The 18,510-nt window shown below is 37.9% G+C and overlaps 2 protein-coding genes across 8 annotated transcripts in view; one reads left to right on the forward strand and one right to left on the reverse strand.

Moving 5' to 3' along the window:
* LOC126298879 (TBC1 domain family member 22B) overlaps positions 1 to 17,583 on the reverse strand; it is a 157,116-nt gene extending 139,533 nt beyond the window's left edge. The window contains exons 1-2 of one of the 2 annotated variants that reach the window (XM_049990405.1): positions 17,498 to 17,583; positions 2,852 to 3,098 (exon numbers count right to left, since the gene is read on the reverse strand). In XM_049990405.1, coding sequence (XP_049846362.1) covers positions 2,852 to 2,913 — 62 coding nt within the window. In that variant the 5' untranslated portion in view covers positions 2,914 to 3,098; positions 17,498 to 17,583. Of the gene's footprint in view, positions 1 to 2,851; positions 3,099 to 17,002 lie in introns of both variants that reach the window. The other variant, XM_049990404.1, reaches the window with a different exon arrangement.
* Positions 17,584 to 17,816: 233 nt separating this feature from the next.
* LOC126298875 (tetratricopeptide repeat protein 39B-like) overlaps positions 17,817 to 18,510 on the forward strand; it is a 335,246-nt gene continuing 334,552 nt past the window's right edge. For 2 of the 6 annotated variants that reach the window (XM_049990399.1, XM_049990392.1), the window contains exon 1: positions 17,817 to 17,904. The gene's annotated coding sequence lies outside the window, so the exon portion shown is untranslated. Of the gene's footprint in view, positions 18,149 to 18,510 lie in introns of all 6 variants that reach the window. The other 4 variants (XM_049990398.1, XM_049990391.1, XM_049990402.1 and 1 more) reach the window with 4 other exon arrangements.

An 18,510-nucleotide genomic window follows, 5' to 3' on the forward strand; every position in this document is an offset into this window, starting at 1 on the left:
TTCAATGAATGTGAGAGAAACAGTTGTCTTCTACCAGGCAGTTTCTTTAAAATCAGTTGAGAAAGAATGCAGAGAGCTGGCTTACATGTGCTGTCACTGAGAAATATAAAAACAATTTAATTTGCAGAATCCTTGCTTTTTTTCCTTCAGTAAATCACCACCAATGCTGAGTTTTTGAGTAATCCCTAACTTCTCTTCTTCTTGTTCATTTTCCTGGCCTTATCCTGTCACTACAAAGGGTCAGCATGTTAATCTGGATTCGACAATATTAGTCATAAAAGGTGGCCGGACGCCATCCCCGTCACAACCCAGGAATTTGTGTATCACATGTCTCTATCTAGTGTTAACTCATGTCGAAGTGTGTGAACATTTCCAAAATGTTTGCAAATCGTGTAAATGTACCAGGACATGGGTATCAGCCTGGTATTTACCTATTCGGTTGCAGTAAACCATCTAAAAACTGCATCCATGCTGATCAGTACATCAACCCTAGTCATTAATCAGCAGGGCACATTCGATCTTGACCAAACGCGCCTCCCAAATCCTGGAAGTGGCATTTAACATGCACAGCTATCCAGGAAGGTACATAAATTCACTTGTTGCCATGTTAAAATTTGCTGATTTTGTAAAAACACAGAAGAGTTTACAAAGATTAAACTCACTATTATCTAATGCAGTTGAAATTGTGACATAATCCTCAAACAGTATATTTTTAAACAAGCAGCTGACAGCAAGACAGGTCAATAGTTTGTGTGAAAGCCCATTATAGGTATAAGATGTTGCAAAACTCACAGAAATTCTTATTTCACCAGCTTTTGATGGCTCTTAAAAAAATCCATTACTTCATTAATACATTTGTAGCTACTTGCACATGCAATAAATACTCTCCGCATAGGGAACAACCATTTGACAAAACCTCGTTTTGATATCTCATAACATTTATGAGAAACGAGGAATGTTATGATATTACTTCTGGCTTTATCGTTGGCACATGTAAGCAGAACCGAGGGTGCTACATAACATCCATTTTCTTTTGACTGGAGATAGAAATGGATTTGCTCCAAAATTTAAAGAATAATTCAAAATGTTAGCTACACTTTATAAGCACCAATGTATGACCTAACATGTACCAAGTGCAACTAATAGCAACCCCAATTTTTCATTGCAAACTATAAGAATTTCTTGCAGTAGTTTACTTACTTTTGAAACATCACAATAACTATTACAATTTACAAAATGATAGGCAGTTCATCTTGAATACTGAGTAATTTCTTTAAAATATTTTGAGAAACATCGGAGAGTTGGCTTTTGTGCACTGCTGTTGACAAAGTCGAGCAAGCCTGCTACCTGCAACATCAAGTATTACACCAGGTGAGACCTTTAGCATTTGATCTAGCTTTCTCCCCACTCTGCAGGCAAAGTCAAGTGTACTACCTAGCAAACTAGAAAATTTTCTTAAGACCAAGAAGCTTATGTCCAAAATCAGCATTGTTCTAGCAAGCATCACTCATGCGAAACTCAGCTTGCCCTTTTCTCACACGATGTACAGCGAATTACGGAGAAGAGCAACATATTTCTAAATTTCTGGAAAGTATTTGACATGGTGCCCAACTGCAGACTGTGAATGAAGGTACAAACATATGGAATTGGTTCCCCAATATGAATGGCTTGAAGACTTCTTAAGTAATAGAACCCAGTATGTTGTCCTCGATGGCGAGTGTTCATATTCTCAGGAGTGCCCCATGGAAGTGTGATTGGAATGCTATTATTTTTTTACACGCATAAATGATCTGGCAGACAGGGTCAGCAGTGATCTGTGGTTGTTTGCTGATGATGCTGCTGCAGTGTACAGGATTGTGTGACAGTTGGGTGACTGCAGGAGAACAGAAGATAACTTGGACATAATTTCTACTTGGTGTGATGAATGGCAGCCATCACTAAATGTAGAAAAATTTAAGTTAATGCAGATAAGTAGGAAAAACAAATCCATAATGTTCAGATACAGCATTAGTAGTGTCCTGCTTGATACAGTCATGTTGTTTAAATATATGGGCATAACGTTGCAGAGTGATATGAAATGGAATGAACATGTGAGGATTGTTTTAGGGAAGATGAATGGTCTACTTCTGTTTAGTGGGAGAATTTTGGGTTCACCTGTCAAGGAGACTGCATATAGGATGCTAGTGTGACCTATTCTTGAGTACTACTTTAGTGTCCACGATCAGTGCCAGGTCGGATTAAAGGAAGACATCAAAGCAATTCAAAGACGGTTGCTGCATTTGTTACTAGTACATTTGAATTACATGCAAGTGTTACAGAGGTGCTTCAGAAAATGAGATGGGAATCACTGGAGGGAAGGTGAAGCTCTTTTCAAAGTATATTATTGTTGAGAAAATTTAGAGAACCAGCATCTGAAGCTGACTACAGAAATGATTCTACTGTCACCAACATACATTTTTCATAAGGGCTATGAAGATGAAATATGAAAAATGATGAGTCATACGGAGGCCCACAGACAGTCATTTTTCCCTTGCTCTATTTGCTAGTGGAACAGGAGCCAAACTGATTAGTAGTCTTAAGGGTACCATCTGCCGCACACTGTACATTGGCTTGCGGAGTACATATGTAAAGGCAGAAACTTAAGAGGGACCTTACTCCATGTGAGACAGGATTTAGCTCAAGTCTGGAAAGGACAGAGAAACAAATCAAAAGCTCTTCCTCTCATTTAAGGCAAATAAGTAAAGTGTCACCTAGCTTAGATTTTTAATCAATGAAAACAATGAAACAAGCTTCATTTGCAATAACAATATAATTTATGGATAACAATAATGTTGCACTTAGAACAGTTTACCTTCCTGGAACAGCTTTTGCATTTTTCTTCCAAAAAGATCTTGCATCTGTGTCTTCTTCCATATTCCACTCAACTCAGCATCATTAGAAAGGTAGTAGGAAACCAGGCAATCTTGTGATTGCCAACCACGAACTCAGCTGTCAGCAACGGATAACTGACATAACCCCTTTTTGATTCCATTAAATAATTATTGACACATATTTTAAAGTGTACTCAAAGGGAAAGTAGCAGACACCGATGCAGAAGCCTGAAACATGGAAAGCAGTAAAGTGCCATTTATGAATCATGACAGAAAAAATAAGACAGGGCAGACTAACATGGTGGAAGGACAGGAGCATAAGAATTGAATAGGTGGTAGGTAATGGCAGGGCGAGGAAAGTAACAAAATTCCTAACAAAAACAGCAAAACAGTGACAAAGAGGATAGAATATTACAGTGTGGTGGCAGTGAAGGATGAGCAACTGATAAAAGCAGTAAGTTTTCTGCAATCTAATCAAAGTTATATAAAAAAAGTTTGGATCATTTAGAGTCAGATATAAAATAAATATAAATTGCAGAATATATTTCACTTGACAAACAGATAAGCTTCTACTACCTCCAACTTTGGCTACAACGGTAATGAAGTATACGGCCTTAATAGGCAGCATAGTGAAGTGCACAGTCCAGCAAACAGTAAAAATGTGTCTAAAAGAAGATTAATATTGTTTCTCCCATACAATTTCCCGTATTATACACGAGTTCTTGAAAAGAAGCAACCAATCACTTACATATTAGTATGTGGTCAGCATGTAACGATATACATTAAACTGCTATACTAAGATAGATACCTGAGATTGAAACAAGCATTAAACCATACATGAAGAAATGGCAATACATAAATCATTACAACGATGACTGATACTGAAGATTCAGTATGGTGGGAAGCACCCATATGCTACAACAAAAAACTCTTTAAAACAACACAGGATTGAACCAAGGAATGAATGGAATTCTTCTTGGAGCATATACAAAGCTTCTATGCAAGCCCACATAGCATCAACAGTGGTTGCTTGAAGATCACGTTTGTGGATGTTGCATTGTGTGCTGATTTTGGGAACAACTCACGTGATGAATGATTGAAACTGAATATGATGATTCATGAGGCACTTGTCAGTGTACATAATTCGGTATGGTTAATAAATAAAGTTAGCTGGTATTTTGTTCTATTGGGTTAGAACTTTACCACATCATAAGAATTTTCTGCAACATCGAAAAAAAGACACATAAGTAGGTTATTGCAATGGTGAACCTGCGCTACACATCAATCTATTACAGAAATTGTATTTTCATGTGGAGATTTGTTGGCTTCACCAACTCACAAGCAAACTGTCATACTCCAATAAAACCTATGCCTCAGGCTATATTAAAGGTCAGTCTGCCAGCACATTTAGTTTTCTTCCTGCTCTCCATATCAAAAACAAATGTAGCCAATTTGTAACTTCTGCAGAAAGAAATAATTAGATTCAGTGATTCTTACAGACTACCATGTACTATGATCCAACTGGTTACAATCATCAACAACGAATTGCCAACAGCAGAATGCAACAGAAGAGTTGCTGACAATATAAGTGTACTTCAACTTCAATCATACCCGAGATATGTGCAATGGACAAAATGTCGGGCAAAGCTACATTCCATGAAAGCAATGACACTGTCATTATTTGAGGAAGGTGGCACACTCCTTGCACTGATGAAATATAGTATGTGGAATACTTAACACAGCAGATCAAGTTGAAATGAGCTTCATCTGAAAATATTACATCACATTCTGCACATGGAATTTTTTCTCTGTCCAGCTATCTTGATTTAGATTATCCTAAATTATTTCTGGCAAATGTTGGGATGGTTCTTCTTCAAAGGCCCAGTTGATCACCTGTCCTACCCTCAAAATGCATACTTATTTATTTTGTGTTTATGTATATTTTTTGCTATACTTATTTTCATTCTATGATGTGACAAGTCCAGTATCACTCTAAAATGATCCCTGGATGAGTAAACAAAAGAAGGAATGAATTTTGCCAATCAACACAACAATGCTTTCACATGTTGCTACATGCCCACTGCAGTTCAAGATACAAAAGTGTTTGTGGTTTTTGAACAAATAAATTGAGGTTCATTACAATGTCTGTCCTCAGGCCATCCAACACAAACTGCATTGAACTGCTGATACCTGCAGATCTGTGTCCACTGTAAAGCTACAATATTGTACGAACACTGTGGGTGAAGTTGTATAGCATCTTACAAAGATGTGGATAAAACAACTATAAACCTGTGTACTGGGCAAACTTCAAGATGGCACTGAATGAAAATGATGAGTGCAATAGCTTTGTAAGTAAAATTACAAATTATGATGAAAAGTGCACAGCGTGCGAAAAAATCAGTACTTATTGTGATAATACTTGTCTGGCTTGTTCTATTATTTAAAAATTCAATAGAAGAAGAAGAAGAAGTGTGAACACTGAAAAATATGAAGGTGAACTTGTGTGTACAGCATCAACGACCAACACTGAATATTTGCAAGAAAATGGGACGTATTCCCACTGCTATTATGAAAAAACATGCCGACAAAGGAATAACATGTCTAAAATGTGAAACAGTTTAGCACTATAAGCATGCGAATGTAAGTCCAAAACGAAAGACTTGGTACTGTTTCAATCGTTGTAAAGACAAAATGCATGAAAATGTAAACAGCAAAGACACTAAAGACAATATTATCATGTTTCTATTACATGACATTTGTGGGTTAAAGCTAAAAAAAGATGAACTTGAACAACAGTGTGAATATCCATTGTACAGTGATGCGGTAATAGAAAATTTGACTAGTAAAAATACAGGCGACACGACCAATCAACAGTGTCGAAAATACCAGAAAACTGTGAAAAGCAGTGTTGAGTGCTCGGAATGTGGAAACATATTCCATTTTTGATGTGGGAAAGTACATCCCTCACTAAAAAAACAGCAGATAACTATAAAAAACTGGAACTGTGATGAATGTAGGATGAAAACTATTAGGCCAAAAATATGTAACATACCCGATTATAAAGGACTTTGAAGATATTGAAATTCACAATCACGCCAAATAAAAGAAACAGAACAACGTGGATTGGGGCACAAAAAGTGCATATGTATTTAAATCATCTAATAAAAACTATAGCAAAACATCATGCAGCAACCCAGATTTGAAGGTGCTCAATTTGAATTTGGGTAACACAAACAATGTATCAAATGCAACAAATAAAGTACAAGATGGAACAGAGTGTCAAGAAATACCAAGGGGAAAAAAACAACACACATCAGAATATACTCTGATGGTTCTAGAAGAGGGATGGCTACAAAAACAAAGACCCTGACAGTTAAAAACACATTAAAATTGAAGGCATAGTGAAACCTGGTGCAAGATTCAACCTGATCCTCACCAACACTGAAGATTGCAGTAATCTGTCAAAGAGTGACTTTGCATTTCTTATAGGTGGTTCCAATGATGTATACCGTGATGAAACAGCTGCAGCAACAACAGCTTTGAAGAAAACTTTGGGCAAGTTAACAAACACAAATGTTATATTACTTAAAATACCTCATCACTACAATTTAACTGAATCATCATATGTAAACAGAGAAATAACCAAAGCTAACAAGTATTTTGAAACAATCTGCATACAGTTTAAAAATGTAATGCTTTCAGATATTAAGAAATGTATCAGTTGTAACCATGAACCCTCTGACAATTTTAACTGCTCAAGAACTTGTCATACAAGACATGGTCAAGGCCTAAGAGGATTAGTAAAGACACTGCTAGGCCAAAAAATACTCAGTGTGGTAAATAATAAATTATCCTGTATCATCAATTTAGAACATGTCTCAAAACTCAGAACCAGATCAAGGAAATTTATAAGGCTGACCAAGCCTGAAATGTGTCAGACTTGGTCAAAACAAAGAGCTTCAGAACATAATACAAAAAACACACTTAAAGTAAATAATCAAATTAAGCCCAATGTAAGCAATGCACCACCTTGCAGCAAAAATGAACTACTTTTGTTACAAATAAAAGTACAATCTTTAAGACACAAAGTCAGTGAACTACAGTACTACCTGGAAGAAATTAAGTGTGACATTCTCTGTGTGAATGAACACTGGATTAAAAGTGCAGAAATAAGCTTACTTGTACCATTCAGCTACTCACTGACAACAAGCTACTGCAGACCAAACAATGCCCATGGAGTGTCCATTTGTGTCAACAAAATTTTGAATCTAAAATATTCAATCATAGATCTCATAAGCCTGTCTGTTAAAGAACTTTTTGAAGCATTTGCCTTGGTTATACACACTGAAACTCATTATTGCAACAGTTTACTCACCACCAGATACTGATGAGGAGAGATTCACAGAAAAAGTATCTGAATTAATCTAAGTCACTGCCAAATACAAGCAATATAAAACATTTTTCACAGGAGACATTAATATAGATGTAAGAGTAAAGAGAAAAACTGTGGTACACATCCTAAATATCTTAAGATCAATGAATTAATACTGTTTAAATGAAAAACCAACCAGAATGGAGGCGTGCCTTGACAATATAATTAGCGAGGTGTGCAGGAATCAGAGTGGGAGACCATCAAATTAGGACTATCTGACCATGATGGAATATGGCTCAAAACTGGAAATCTGACACTTGATGATACCATGATGCTAACTACATATAGAGCTCTCAAGGATGAGAAAACTGAAATAATGAGAAATGAACTGAGTAGAATAGAATGGGCAAGAATACTAACCATAGACAAAGATATAAATTAAAGCTTTTCTGCATTCATATCCAATACAAAAAATACATTACTAAGAGATAACACCAGCAATATGCATAAACCACAACATACAAAAAAGTGATACACCCCACACCTCAATAAAACCACAATCCTTTTACTCATGATGAAGAACAAAATTGAAGAGAGGTCAAGAGAACAAGAATAGATATATAAACTTAAGAAAAATATACAAATACAAAATTAAAGCAGCAAAAATGAAAGCAAATGAAGAGTATATTTTAAATTCTAAAAACAAATGTACTAAAGCTACACGGAACATAGCTAAAAGTGAGACAAACATGGGAAAGGAAGAAATCAGTAACCCAATTAATTGTAACACTCAATGAACACTTCATAAAGTCAGTAAATGCCCACATACGAAAAAGTGACAATTTAACTGATGTGGAAGCTTTTCTGTTGCAATAACAAAATAAAACAGATAAAAGATTTAATTGGAGTAGAGTAACTGCAACAGATATAAATAACTCTGCAACCAAGCTGAACAACTCTAGAACAGAAGACTACTATGGATTCAGTAACTTTGTAATAAAGGCCATAATTAATGAAATTAGAACTCCTCTACTCTACCTTGCAAATAAAATCCTTAATGATGGCATTTTCCCTGATTGTCTTAAAATTACAGTTACACTCCCCATATACAAAAAGGGTGAGAGATAAATACCAGATAACTATAGACAAATATCAATTGTCCCTTTAATGGCCAAAATCATTGAGAGTTGTTCACACACACAGATTTACATGTATTTTGAGAGCAATAAATTTCTTAATGACAGACAGTTTGGATTTAGAACTAATCAATCAACCATGAAAGCTTGATAACTGAAATCCACAATGCGTTTGAAAGGAAACTGACCACCTGTACAACACTCATAGACTTAAGCAAAGCATTTTATTGAGTATCACACGAGATAATTGTTAGAAAAATTAGGATATTATGGTACCACTGACAAACCACTTAATTTGATTAAATCATACATAAATAACAGGTGACAGTTAGTGTATATGAACGATGAAAAGTCAGAACTAATGAAAATTAAAGAGAGGAATTCCACAGGACTCCATTCTTAAGCCCTTCCTTTTTATTGTCTATGTTAACGGCTTCTCAGACTATATAGCCTGCAAAAGTGTCTTATATGCTGATTATATGGCCATGATCTCCACAGGTGAGAGTGTGCAAGAAGTGGTAAACAAAAATAATGAACTTTTTGAAAAATGTAGCTTGTGGTTTATTGCTAAGCAGTTACACTATGTGATCAAGCGTATCCGGAAACCTGGCTGAAAATAACTTACAAGTTTGTGGCACCATCCATCAGTAATTCTGGAATTCAGTATGGCGTGGGCCCACCCTTAGCCTTGATGACAGCTTCCACTCTCGCAGGCAAATGTTACAATCAGATGCTGGATGGTTGCTTGGGGAATGGCAGCCCATTCTTCACAGAGTGCTGCACTGAGGAGAGGTATTAATGTCGGTCAGTGAGACCTGACACAAAGTCAGCGTTCCAAAAAATCACAAGGGTGTTCTATAGGATTCAGGTCAGGACTCTCTGCAGGCTAGTCCATTTCAGGGATGTTATTGTCGTGGTACCACTCCACCACAAGCAGTGCATTATGAACAGGTGCTCGATCGTGTTGAAAGATGCAATCGCCATCCCCGAATTGCTCTTCAACGGTGGGAAGCAAGAAGAAGGTGCTTAAAACATCACTGTAGGCCTGAGCTGTGATACTGCCATGCAAAACAAGGGGTGCAAACCCCCTCCATGAAAAACACGACCAAACCATAATACAACTCGCTCCAAATTTTACTGTTGGCACTACAAACACTGGCATCTGTCATACCCACACCCTGCCATTGGATCGCCACATTGTCTACTGTGATTTGTCATTCCACACAATGTTTTTCCACTGTTCAATTGCCCAATGTTTACACTTCTTACACCAAGGGAGGCGTCCTTTTGCATTTACCGGCGTGATGTGTGGCTTATGAGCAGCCACATGACCAAGAAATCAAAGTTATCCCACCTCCCGCCTAACTGTCCTAGTACTTGTAGTGGATCTTGATGCAGTTTGGAATTCCTGTGTGATGGTTTGGATAGATGTCTGCCTAGTACACATTTCGACCCTCTTCAACTGTCGGCGGTCTATGTCTACATCTACATCTACATCTACATCCGTACTCCGCAAGCCACCTGACGGTGTGTGGCGGAGGGTACCCTGAGTACCTCTATCGGTTCTCCCTTCTATTCCAGTCTCGTATTGTACGTGGAAAGAAGGACTGTCGGTATGCTTCTGTGTGGGCTCTAATCTCTCTGATTTTATCCTCATGGTCTCTTCGCGAGATATACGTAGGAGGGAGCAATATACTGCTTGACTCTTCGGTGAAGGTATGTTCTCGAAACTTCAACAAAAGCCCGTACCGAGCTACTGAGCGTCTCTCCTGCAGAGTCTTCCACTGGAGTTTATCTATCATCTCCGTAACGCTTTCGCAATTACTAAATGATCCTGTAACGAAGCGCGCTGCTCTCCGTTGGATCTTCTCTATCTCTTCTATCAACCCTACCTGGTGCGGATCCCACACTGCTGAGCAGTATTCAAGCATTGGGCGAACAAGCGTACTGTAACCTACTTCCTTTGTTGTCGGATTGCATTTCCTTAGGATTCTTCCAATGAATCTCAGTCTGGCATCTGCTTTACCGACGATCAACTTTATATGATCATTCCATTTTAAATCACTCCTAATGCGTACTCCCAGATAATTTATGGAATTAACTGCTTCCAGTTGCTGACCTGCTATTTTGTAGCTAAATGATAAGGGACCTATCTTTCTATGTATTCGCATCACATTACACTTCGCTACATTGAGATTCAATTGCCATTCCGTGCACCATGCGTCAATTCGCTGCAGATCCTCCTGCATTTCAGTACAATTTTCCATTGTTGCAACCTCTCGATACACCACAGCATCATCTGCAAAAAGCCTCAGTGAACTTCCGATGTCATCCACCAGGTCATTTATGTATATTGTGAATAGCAACGGTCCTATGACACTCCCCTGCGGCACACCTGAAATCACTCTTACTTCGGAAGACTTCTCTCCATTGAGAATGACGTGCTGCGTTCTGTTATCTAGGAACTCCTCAATCCAATCACACAATTGATCTGATAGTCCGTATGCTCTTACTTTGTTCATTAAACGACTATGGGGAACTGTGTCAAACGCCTTGCGGAAGTCAAGAAACACGGCATCTACCTGTGAACCCGTGTCTAAGGCCCTCTGAGTCTCGTGGACGAATAGCGCGAGCTGGGTTTCACACGATCGTCTTTTTCGAAACCCATGCTGATTCCTACAGAGTAGATTTCTAGTCTCCAGAAAAGACATTATACTCGAACATAATACGTGTTCCAAAATTCTACAACTGATCGACGTTAGAGATATAGGTCTATAGTTCTGCACATCTGTTCGACGTCCCTTCTTGAGAACGGGGATGACCTGTGCCCTTTTCCAATCCTTTGGAACGCTTCGCTCTTCTAGAGACCTACGGTACACCGTTGCAAGAAGGGGGGCAAGTTCCTTCGCGTACTCTGTGTAAAATCGAACTGGTATCCCATCAGGACCAGCGGCCTTTCCTCTTTTGAGCGATTTTAATTGTTTCTCTATCCCTCTGTCGTCTACTTCGATATCTACCATTTTGTCAACTGTGCGACAATCTAGAGAAGGAAGCACAGTGCAGTCTTCCTCTGTGAAACAGCTTTGGAAGAAGACATTTAGTAATTCGGCCTTTAGTCTGTCATCCTCTGTTTCAGTACCATTTTGGTCACAGAGTGTCTGGACATTTTGTTTTGATCCACCTACCGCTTTGACATAGGACCAAAATTTCTTAGGATTTTCTGCCAAGTCAGTACATAGAACGTTACTTTCGAATTCATTGAAAGCCTCTCGCATAGCCCTCCTCACACTACATTTCGCTTCGCGTAATTTTTGTTTGTCTGCAAGGCTTTGGCTATGTTTATGTTTGCTGTGAAGTTCCCTTTGCTTCCGCAGCAGTTTTCTAAGTCGGTTGTTGTACCACGGTGGCTCTTTTCCATCTCTTACGATCTTGCTTGGCACATACTCATCTAACGCATATTGTACCATGGTTTTGAACTTTGTCCACTGATCCTCAACACTATCTGCACTTGAGACAAAACTTTTGTGTTGAGCCGTCAGGTACTCTGTAATCTGCTTTTTGTCACTTTTGCTAAACAGAAAAATCTTCCTACCTTTTTTAATATTTCTATTTACGGCTGAAATCATCGACGCAGTAACCGCTTTATGATCGCTGATTCCCTGTTCTGCATTAACTGATTCAAATAGTTCGGGTCTGTTTGTCACCAGAAGGTCTAATATATTATCGCCACGAGTCGGTTTTCTGTTTAACTGCTCAAGGTAGTTTTCAGATAAAGCACTTAAAAATATTTCACTGGATTCTTTGTCCCTGCCACCCGTTATGAACGTTTGAGTCTCCCAGTCTATATCCGGCAAATTAAAATCTCCACCCAGAACTATAACATGGTGGGGAAATCTACTCGAAATATTTTCCAAATTATTCTTCAGGTGCTGAGCCACAACAGCTGCTGAGCCCGGAGGCCTATAGAGACATCCAATTACCATGTCTGAGCCTGCTTTAACCGTGACCTTCACCCAAATCATTTCACAATTCGAATCTCCGTCAATTTCCTTCGATACTATTGCACTTCTTATCGCTATAAACACGCCTCCCCCTTCACTGTCCAGCCTATCTCTGCGGTATACATTCCAATCAGAGTTTAGGATTTCATTACTGTTTACGTCTGGTTTCAGCCAACTTTCTGTTCCTAGTACTATATGGGCGTTGTGACCGTTTATTAATGAGAGCAGTTCTGGGACCTTTCTATAGACGCTTCTGCAGTTCTGTCAGTCAACAGAAGAGGTTGGCCTGTACGCTTTCGTACTGTACATGTCCCTTCACGTTTCCACTTCACTATCACATAGGAAACAGTGGACCTAGGGATGTTTAGGAGTGTGGAAATCTCGCGTACAGGCATATGACACAAGTGACACCTAATCACCTGACAACATTAGAAGTGCGTGAGTTCTGCGGAGTGTCCTACTGTGCTCTCTCGCGATGTCTAATGACTACTGAGTTTGCTGATAGGGAGTAACTGGCAATAGATGGCAGCACAATGTATCTCATATGAAAAATGTATTTTTTGGGGGTGTCCAGATACTTTTGATAACATAGTTTATGTATAAACAACACAAAAACAGAAGATATTTATTTTAATCTGAAAGTACGGAAAAAAAAGAGAATCACAGTGTCAAACTATTGGGGCTAAAAATAGACCAAAGGCTCTCATAGGATGACCATATAAGCTACCTGAAAGGCTAATTTGCATGAGTGATATTCCTGCTGTATAAACTAAGACATTCTGCTGTGTAAACTAAGATATTCTGTCAGTAAAAGTTTATTGATAATTTGCTACTATGCATTCTTTTAGTCACAGCTACAACAAGGGATTCTGTCATGGGGTACTTCAACAAGCACAAACTGTGTATTCAAATGGAGGGGAAAAAAAACAGTAATTAGATGTATACAAGGATTGGGTCCAAGAGAAATCCGTAAGGAGCACTTCAACCTAATAAACATAATGACCCTCCCAAGTCTCTACATGTATAACTGCTTAATATAAGAAAGAAAATATACAATTTACACAGAGAATGAATTTACATAGCACTAGAAATAACTGCATGCTTGATATACTGTATTCTAGGCTGTCACTGACACACAACAATCACAAACACCTAAGTCTAAAGTTATATAATAAACTGCCACAATCAGTCAAAACCCTCATGCACTTTAAATTTAAGGACGTACTAGAAACATGGTTTAAAAGTAAAGCACGATACTCAACTGAAGAATATCTTGGAAGTAATTTGGAAGGAATGTATAAACAATGAAATAATATAATTATCATTATCTAAATGTGTAAAACTGTATAATTAATTCTTGATTAAAATAAATAATGAACTAGTGTAACTATCATTAACTAAATGTGTAAAACAGTATGATTAATTCTTGAGTGTAAACTATATAATGATTATTACTGAAATCTTCTGATTAGTAATAAGTTTATATACATATTTTAAATAAATATAAAAATTACTAACTACTGAAAAGGTGTGTGTGTGTGTGTGTGTGTGTGTGTGTGTGTGTGTGTGTGTGTGTGTGAAATGTATGCATGGTACACATGTTGAATGGCTAATAAACAAACATATAAACATGGTGCAATATCAATTCATCATTACATACAACATTCTTCTATCCAGTGATCTGAATTCAAAACATTAATGGGGGAAAGGAAACAGAGGAGTGGGGGGGACTGTTCTTGGGGGCCAATTATTCTACCCCTGATTCATCATCCTCACAAGCTGGTACTTGCTTTCACATTGCCAGGTTGTTTGTTGTGTCTCCAGTTTCTGGTACTGGCATAAGACAAGTGTCTTCTGCTAGACGTACACGGTATTTTCTTCAAGTCCCTTAAGTCTGAATTCATTTGAGACATTATCTTTTGTGTTCTTCTGAAGACACTTAGGGTATAAACTTTAATATGGTATTAGCTTGGTCACTCATTAACAGTACATATAAGGAAACACATTTCTATGGACAGTCACTGTAAGTTCATAACTGTGAATTGTGTACTGTTGGTCTAATGCATACTCTGGGAAAAGAATGTGTATAGTTACTGTTCCAACATGGAAAAAGAAAAATTATACTCTGTCTTGACAGTGTTGGGATCATTACAGGCAAAGCACAAGCTCAGATTGGACAAGGGTGGAAAGGAAATTGGCCATTGCTTACTCTACGGAACCACTCTGGAATTTGGTATAAGTGATTTAAAGAATGCAAGTTATTTAAAGAAGTGACGGGAGATCCAGATGGCAGATTGCAAATTGACACCTGCTCCTCTCAAAGATGAATTGAGTATTGTAACCAGTACAATGTTACAATGTTTCAATGTTCCAGTAGTGTGTACAAATTATAGTTAATTTCTGCACACTACTGGAATATTGAAACATCTAACGGCTATTCTATAACCGGCTTAATGCTATGCTTAGTCATATGTATGAATAAAGTTCCCAATTGGCAGCATGGTAACTACAGATGTGGCACTGAATTTGACAGTGATGGACACTAACTACAGTCCTGACCTTTGGAGAAGCACGAGTCCCTGTTCACTTAGATTGCTACAAAGAAATCAGAAAAACGTAATTCCAGAAATCTGTTAATTTGAATTAACAAATCGTACCTTATTTTTGTAACAAAGATAGGGAAAAAATAATTTCTGGTATACGCCTACTGGGCTACTCGAACGTACCAGGCGATCCTCAAATATTTTGAGAGTTGTGATGAAATGTGCTTCCGATAACCATTTTTCAGAACAACACAACCAACCATCCCCCCCGCCACCCCACTCCTGGGTCCCTCGTTATGAGCCCGGAAGCTATGTGCAATCTCCTCCCCCTCCTCAAACTGTCAATACTATTTTGGTCCCACATCCTTTAAGTAAAATAGCCAGAATCACATCTTTTGTACAAGCACAGTGTAGAGTAGGCCTACTTAAATTTTATATCTGCAAGGTTACAAAAACTCCTTGTGAACCATGGTGCTAAATTCTGGGACATTAAGTTACACTGTAGATATTTTGTAATGTGAATGTATATGTCAACAGAAACTTCTTCTCATCTGCCTTTTCTTTTTAATATTCAACACCTGGGAACCGACCTTACCACTAAACCAACATAAGTTGTAATAAGGAGGTTAAATATTGCAAGAAAATAGGTTTCAGTTGACTTGTTGTATATTTCAAGTACACACATTGTACAAAATGCAATCAAATGGGACCAAACAAAAATCAATCAACTGCATGGAGCCTGTGGCAGCAGCAATCTCACAGAACAATGGAGCTAGTGAGATGAATGTACATAGCATTAGTTAAAGTTTGCTTTGTTAGTATAACCAGATTAATCAGACAATTACTTATCAAATTCAACATCTAGAATGTCTGCAGCCTACTAGGTTTAACCCTTTTTTAAAACAAAAAAGGACACGAAAATACAAACACGAAAATCAGAAACTGTACCTACAGAAAACATAACCAAGTGCTGACCATTTTTAGCAAAGTCCTCTGAGCAGAGCTTGTTTCTGTTTGATAATCAAGTGCTAAAGAGTCCTTTAATTGTTAATATGTATGACAAATCATTTGAGGCAGGGTATGTAGGGCCCTACTGGAAAACCAATGTTGCAGTTACAATCTGCTTAACAAAAAGCAGATGGATAGAATCACAACTTCTGGTTGATCTAAATCTAGAAGGACTGTTAAATTTTAATGTATCACTAACATCCAAGTCACAAGGATATGTCAACAGCATTACAACGTTGTGGAAACAAAATTGCCGTCAAGGAAATTACCCAGCAGGGGTGGGAGGGAGGGGGGGGGGGGGGAGATTAGTGAAACCATGGGAAATCTTAATCATTATGATTCTGGAAACATAAATTCTGTGTGAGGTCAATGCCACTGTGTTACAGCAATGTGGTGGAACTTTCTTTTTTAAATGGTGGGCTGTTAGTTTGCCAAACTTGTTTAAAAATAAACAATTTGAATTTATTCAATGACTGTCAATTACCCTCATCAATGTCTTCACCATGACATTTATTTGTGCCAAATCTTACGAGACAGATTCCTGCAAGATTTTACATATTAAGAGTCAGAAGGAGGCAACGCAGCTGAGTGTTATGTGAATAGCTTAAAGCTAAGTTGCACTATGACTCCGTCACTCTCAAAACAAGTAATACTATTTTCACACTGGGCGATGATACACTGAAAGGCTTCTGGGAAGTGTTGTCTTCCAGTTTTCATAAATACACAATTTCCTCAGTTTCAGTTAACATCACAACTGTTTGGCGAAATTTTACGATTATGCACATTCCTTCAAGTTTGCAAAACATTACGGGGGTTTCTATCACACAGTTTAAACTACCAGCGTACATATTCTAATGCAAGGATTTGGGAAATTTAATCGTATTCAGGAAATTATACAAGCTGTCACGTAACATTTCAGTATAATATTTAGAGAATACTGTACTTTGTTCCTATTACCATAAAATACTGTCATGCTTAATACCTTGCGGTAACAACGCAAACATGGTCTTTATAAATCAACAAACAGGAAACTGTCTTCCATTCCATTCACATCTTCATCATCCACACTTACTTTTAAGGGCTGGTTACTGTCATTGCAGCAATACTGCATGGAAACTGAAGGTTTCTAGGGCACCTCAAGTTTCTTATACGACACCCCGGACTCCTCAGTTTATTTTATAAATTGTCATGTTCTTCCAGTAGCACGGTTTTCCATAACTGTCTCTTGGTATGGTTTACCGACATTTACACCCTCCAGTAAATGAACTCAATCAAAGTTTACATTCATTTCAAACAGCACTTCACAATTGTTGCAAATACTCCACTTCACCATAAACTGTAAGTTATACTCTCATCGCGTTTTACTGGTTCTTCTGTATCTATTCTTTAATTGTTGAAATCTGTATCTTCAAAAGCCGAAATAATCAGCTAGTCTCATGTCAGCTTTCTTGTTCTTCAGTGGCTTTATCCGTATTTATGCGACATAGACGCTAAACGTAGCATATTTTCTTTCAGCTCAAATAATTGAAAAATACATGCAATCATCAACACAGGCATTTAAACGTACCGATAGCACACGTTTCACATGCCGAAACCACGGTAACCGCTATCCCTACTAAACATTTCAGAGGTTACATACTGCTCTTCAGTAGTCCACACCTCAAAGTTAAATTGCAAAGGCTGTGGGATTATTTTAATTACAAACAGTAATTAATTCGGGTAATTTACCCACAATAAACCCAGCCTATTTTCTGTTGTCACAGAATGTTTTAACCTTAGATAGTTGCGTTATCTTCGGTTATATGCTACAGACGTTTCCCCCCACCCCTCCCACTTACATACACATCCGCATAAATGTTGAACGACTCACTCACACACAATAGCCACTAGCCAGCGTGCGCGCGCAAATTGCATCTTTTTCTCTGTTGACCTATACCGACGCACGGTTGTGTTTGTTTATACTGCCATCTATAGGTAAGATCAGAGAAATTACGTAACAATGTTTTCTGCTGTGTGGAATAGGTGAAGGTTGAATTTTCATAACCTGTTTAATGTTATTGCTACACGTGCAAGTTGCTGAAGTGGGTTGGAATTGTAACTCCTGAACTATAAGTGTTTATTCAGTTACTGCGTATGCAAGAAGAGGGACGCTTTATTAATCAGTTCTTCAACCGTAACAGGTGAGCATCGTAGCAGACAAGTTTCATTTTCGGCACTCGTAAGTGTTGTAGAAGTGACGATAACTTACAGGAGTACATTTGTGTGTTTGCGATCGCGCTCTTGCTTTGTTACGGTTTTCTCTCATTTTTCATTTATATTCGTAGAGTCAGTGTAATTCGGGTGTTAGAACGTTGGTTTAGAAATGAAGCGCATCTTCTTTCCAACAGTTTTTTTTATTATTATTATTTCTCATGCATAATTGTGACGAACTATGTCATTAGTGCTTATAAGTATAAATAAGTTGTCAGTTCGACTAGCAAAACAGCAGGACAAAATGCTTCATACTTTTTACTATATTTGGGGATTTTTTGTCACAACACCTTTTTATAGTAAACAACGACACTTCAGTTCTTATGGGAG

Source organism: Schistocerca gregaria, chromosome X (genome assembly GCF_023897955.1).
Source record: "Schistocerca gregaria isolate iqSchGreg1 chromosome X, iqSchGreg1.2, whole genome shotgun sequence".
Classification (NCBI taxonomy): Eukaryota; Metazoa; Arthropoda; class Insecta; order Orthoptera; family Acrididae; genus Schistocerca; species Schistocerca gregaria.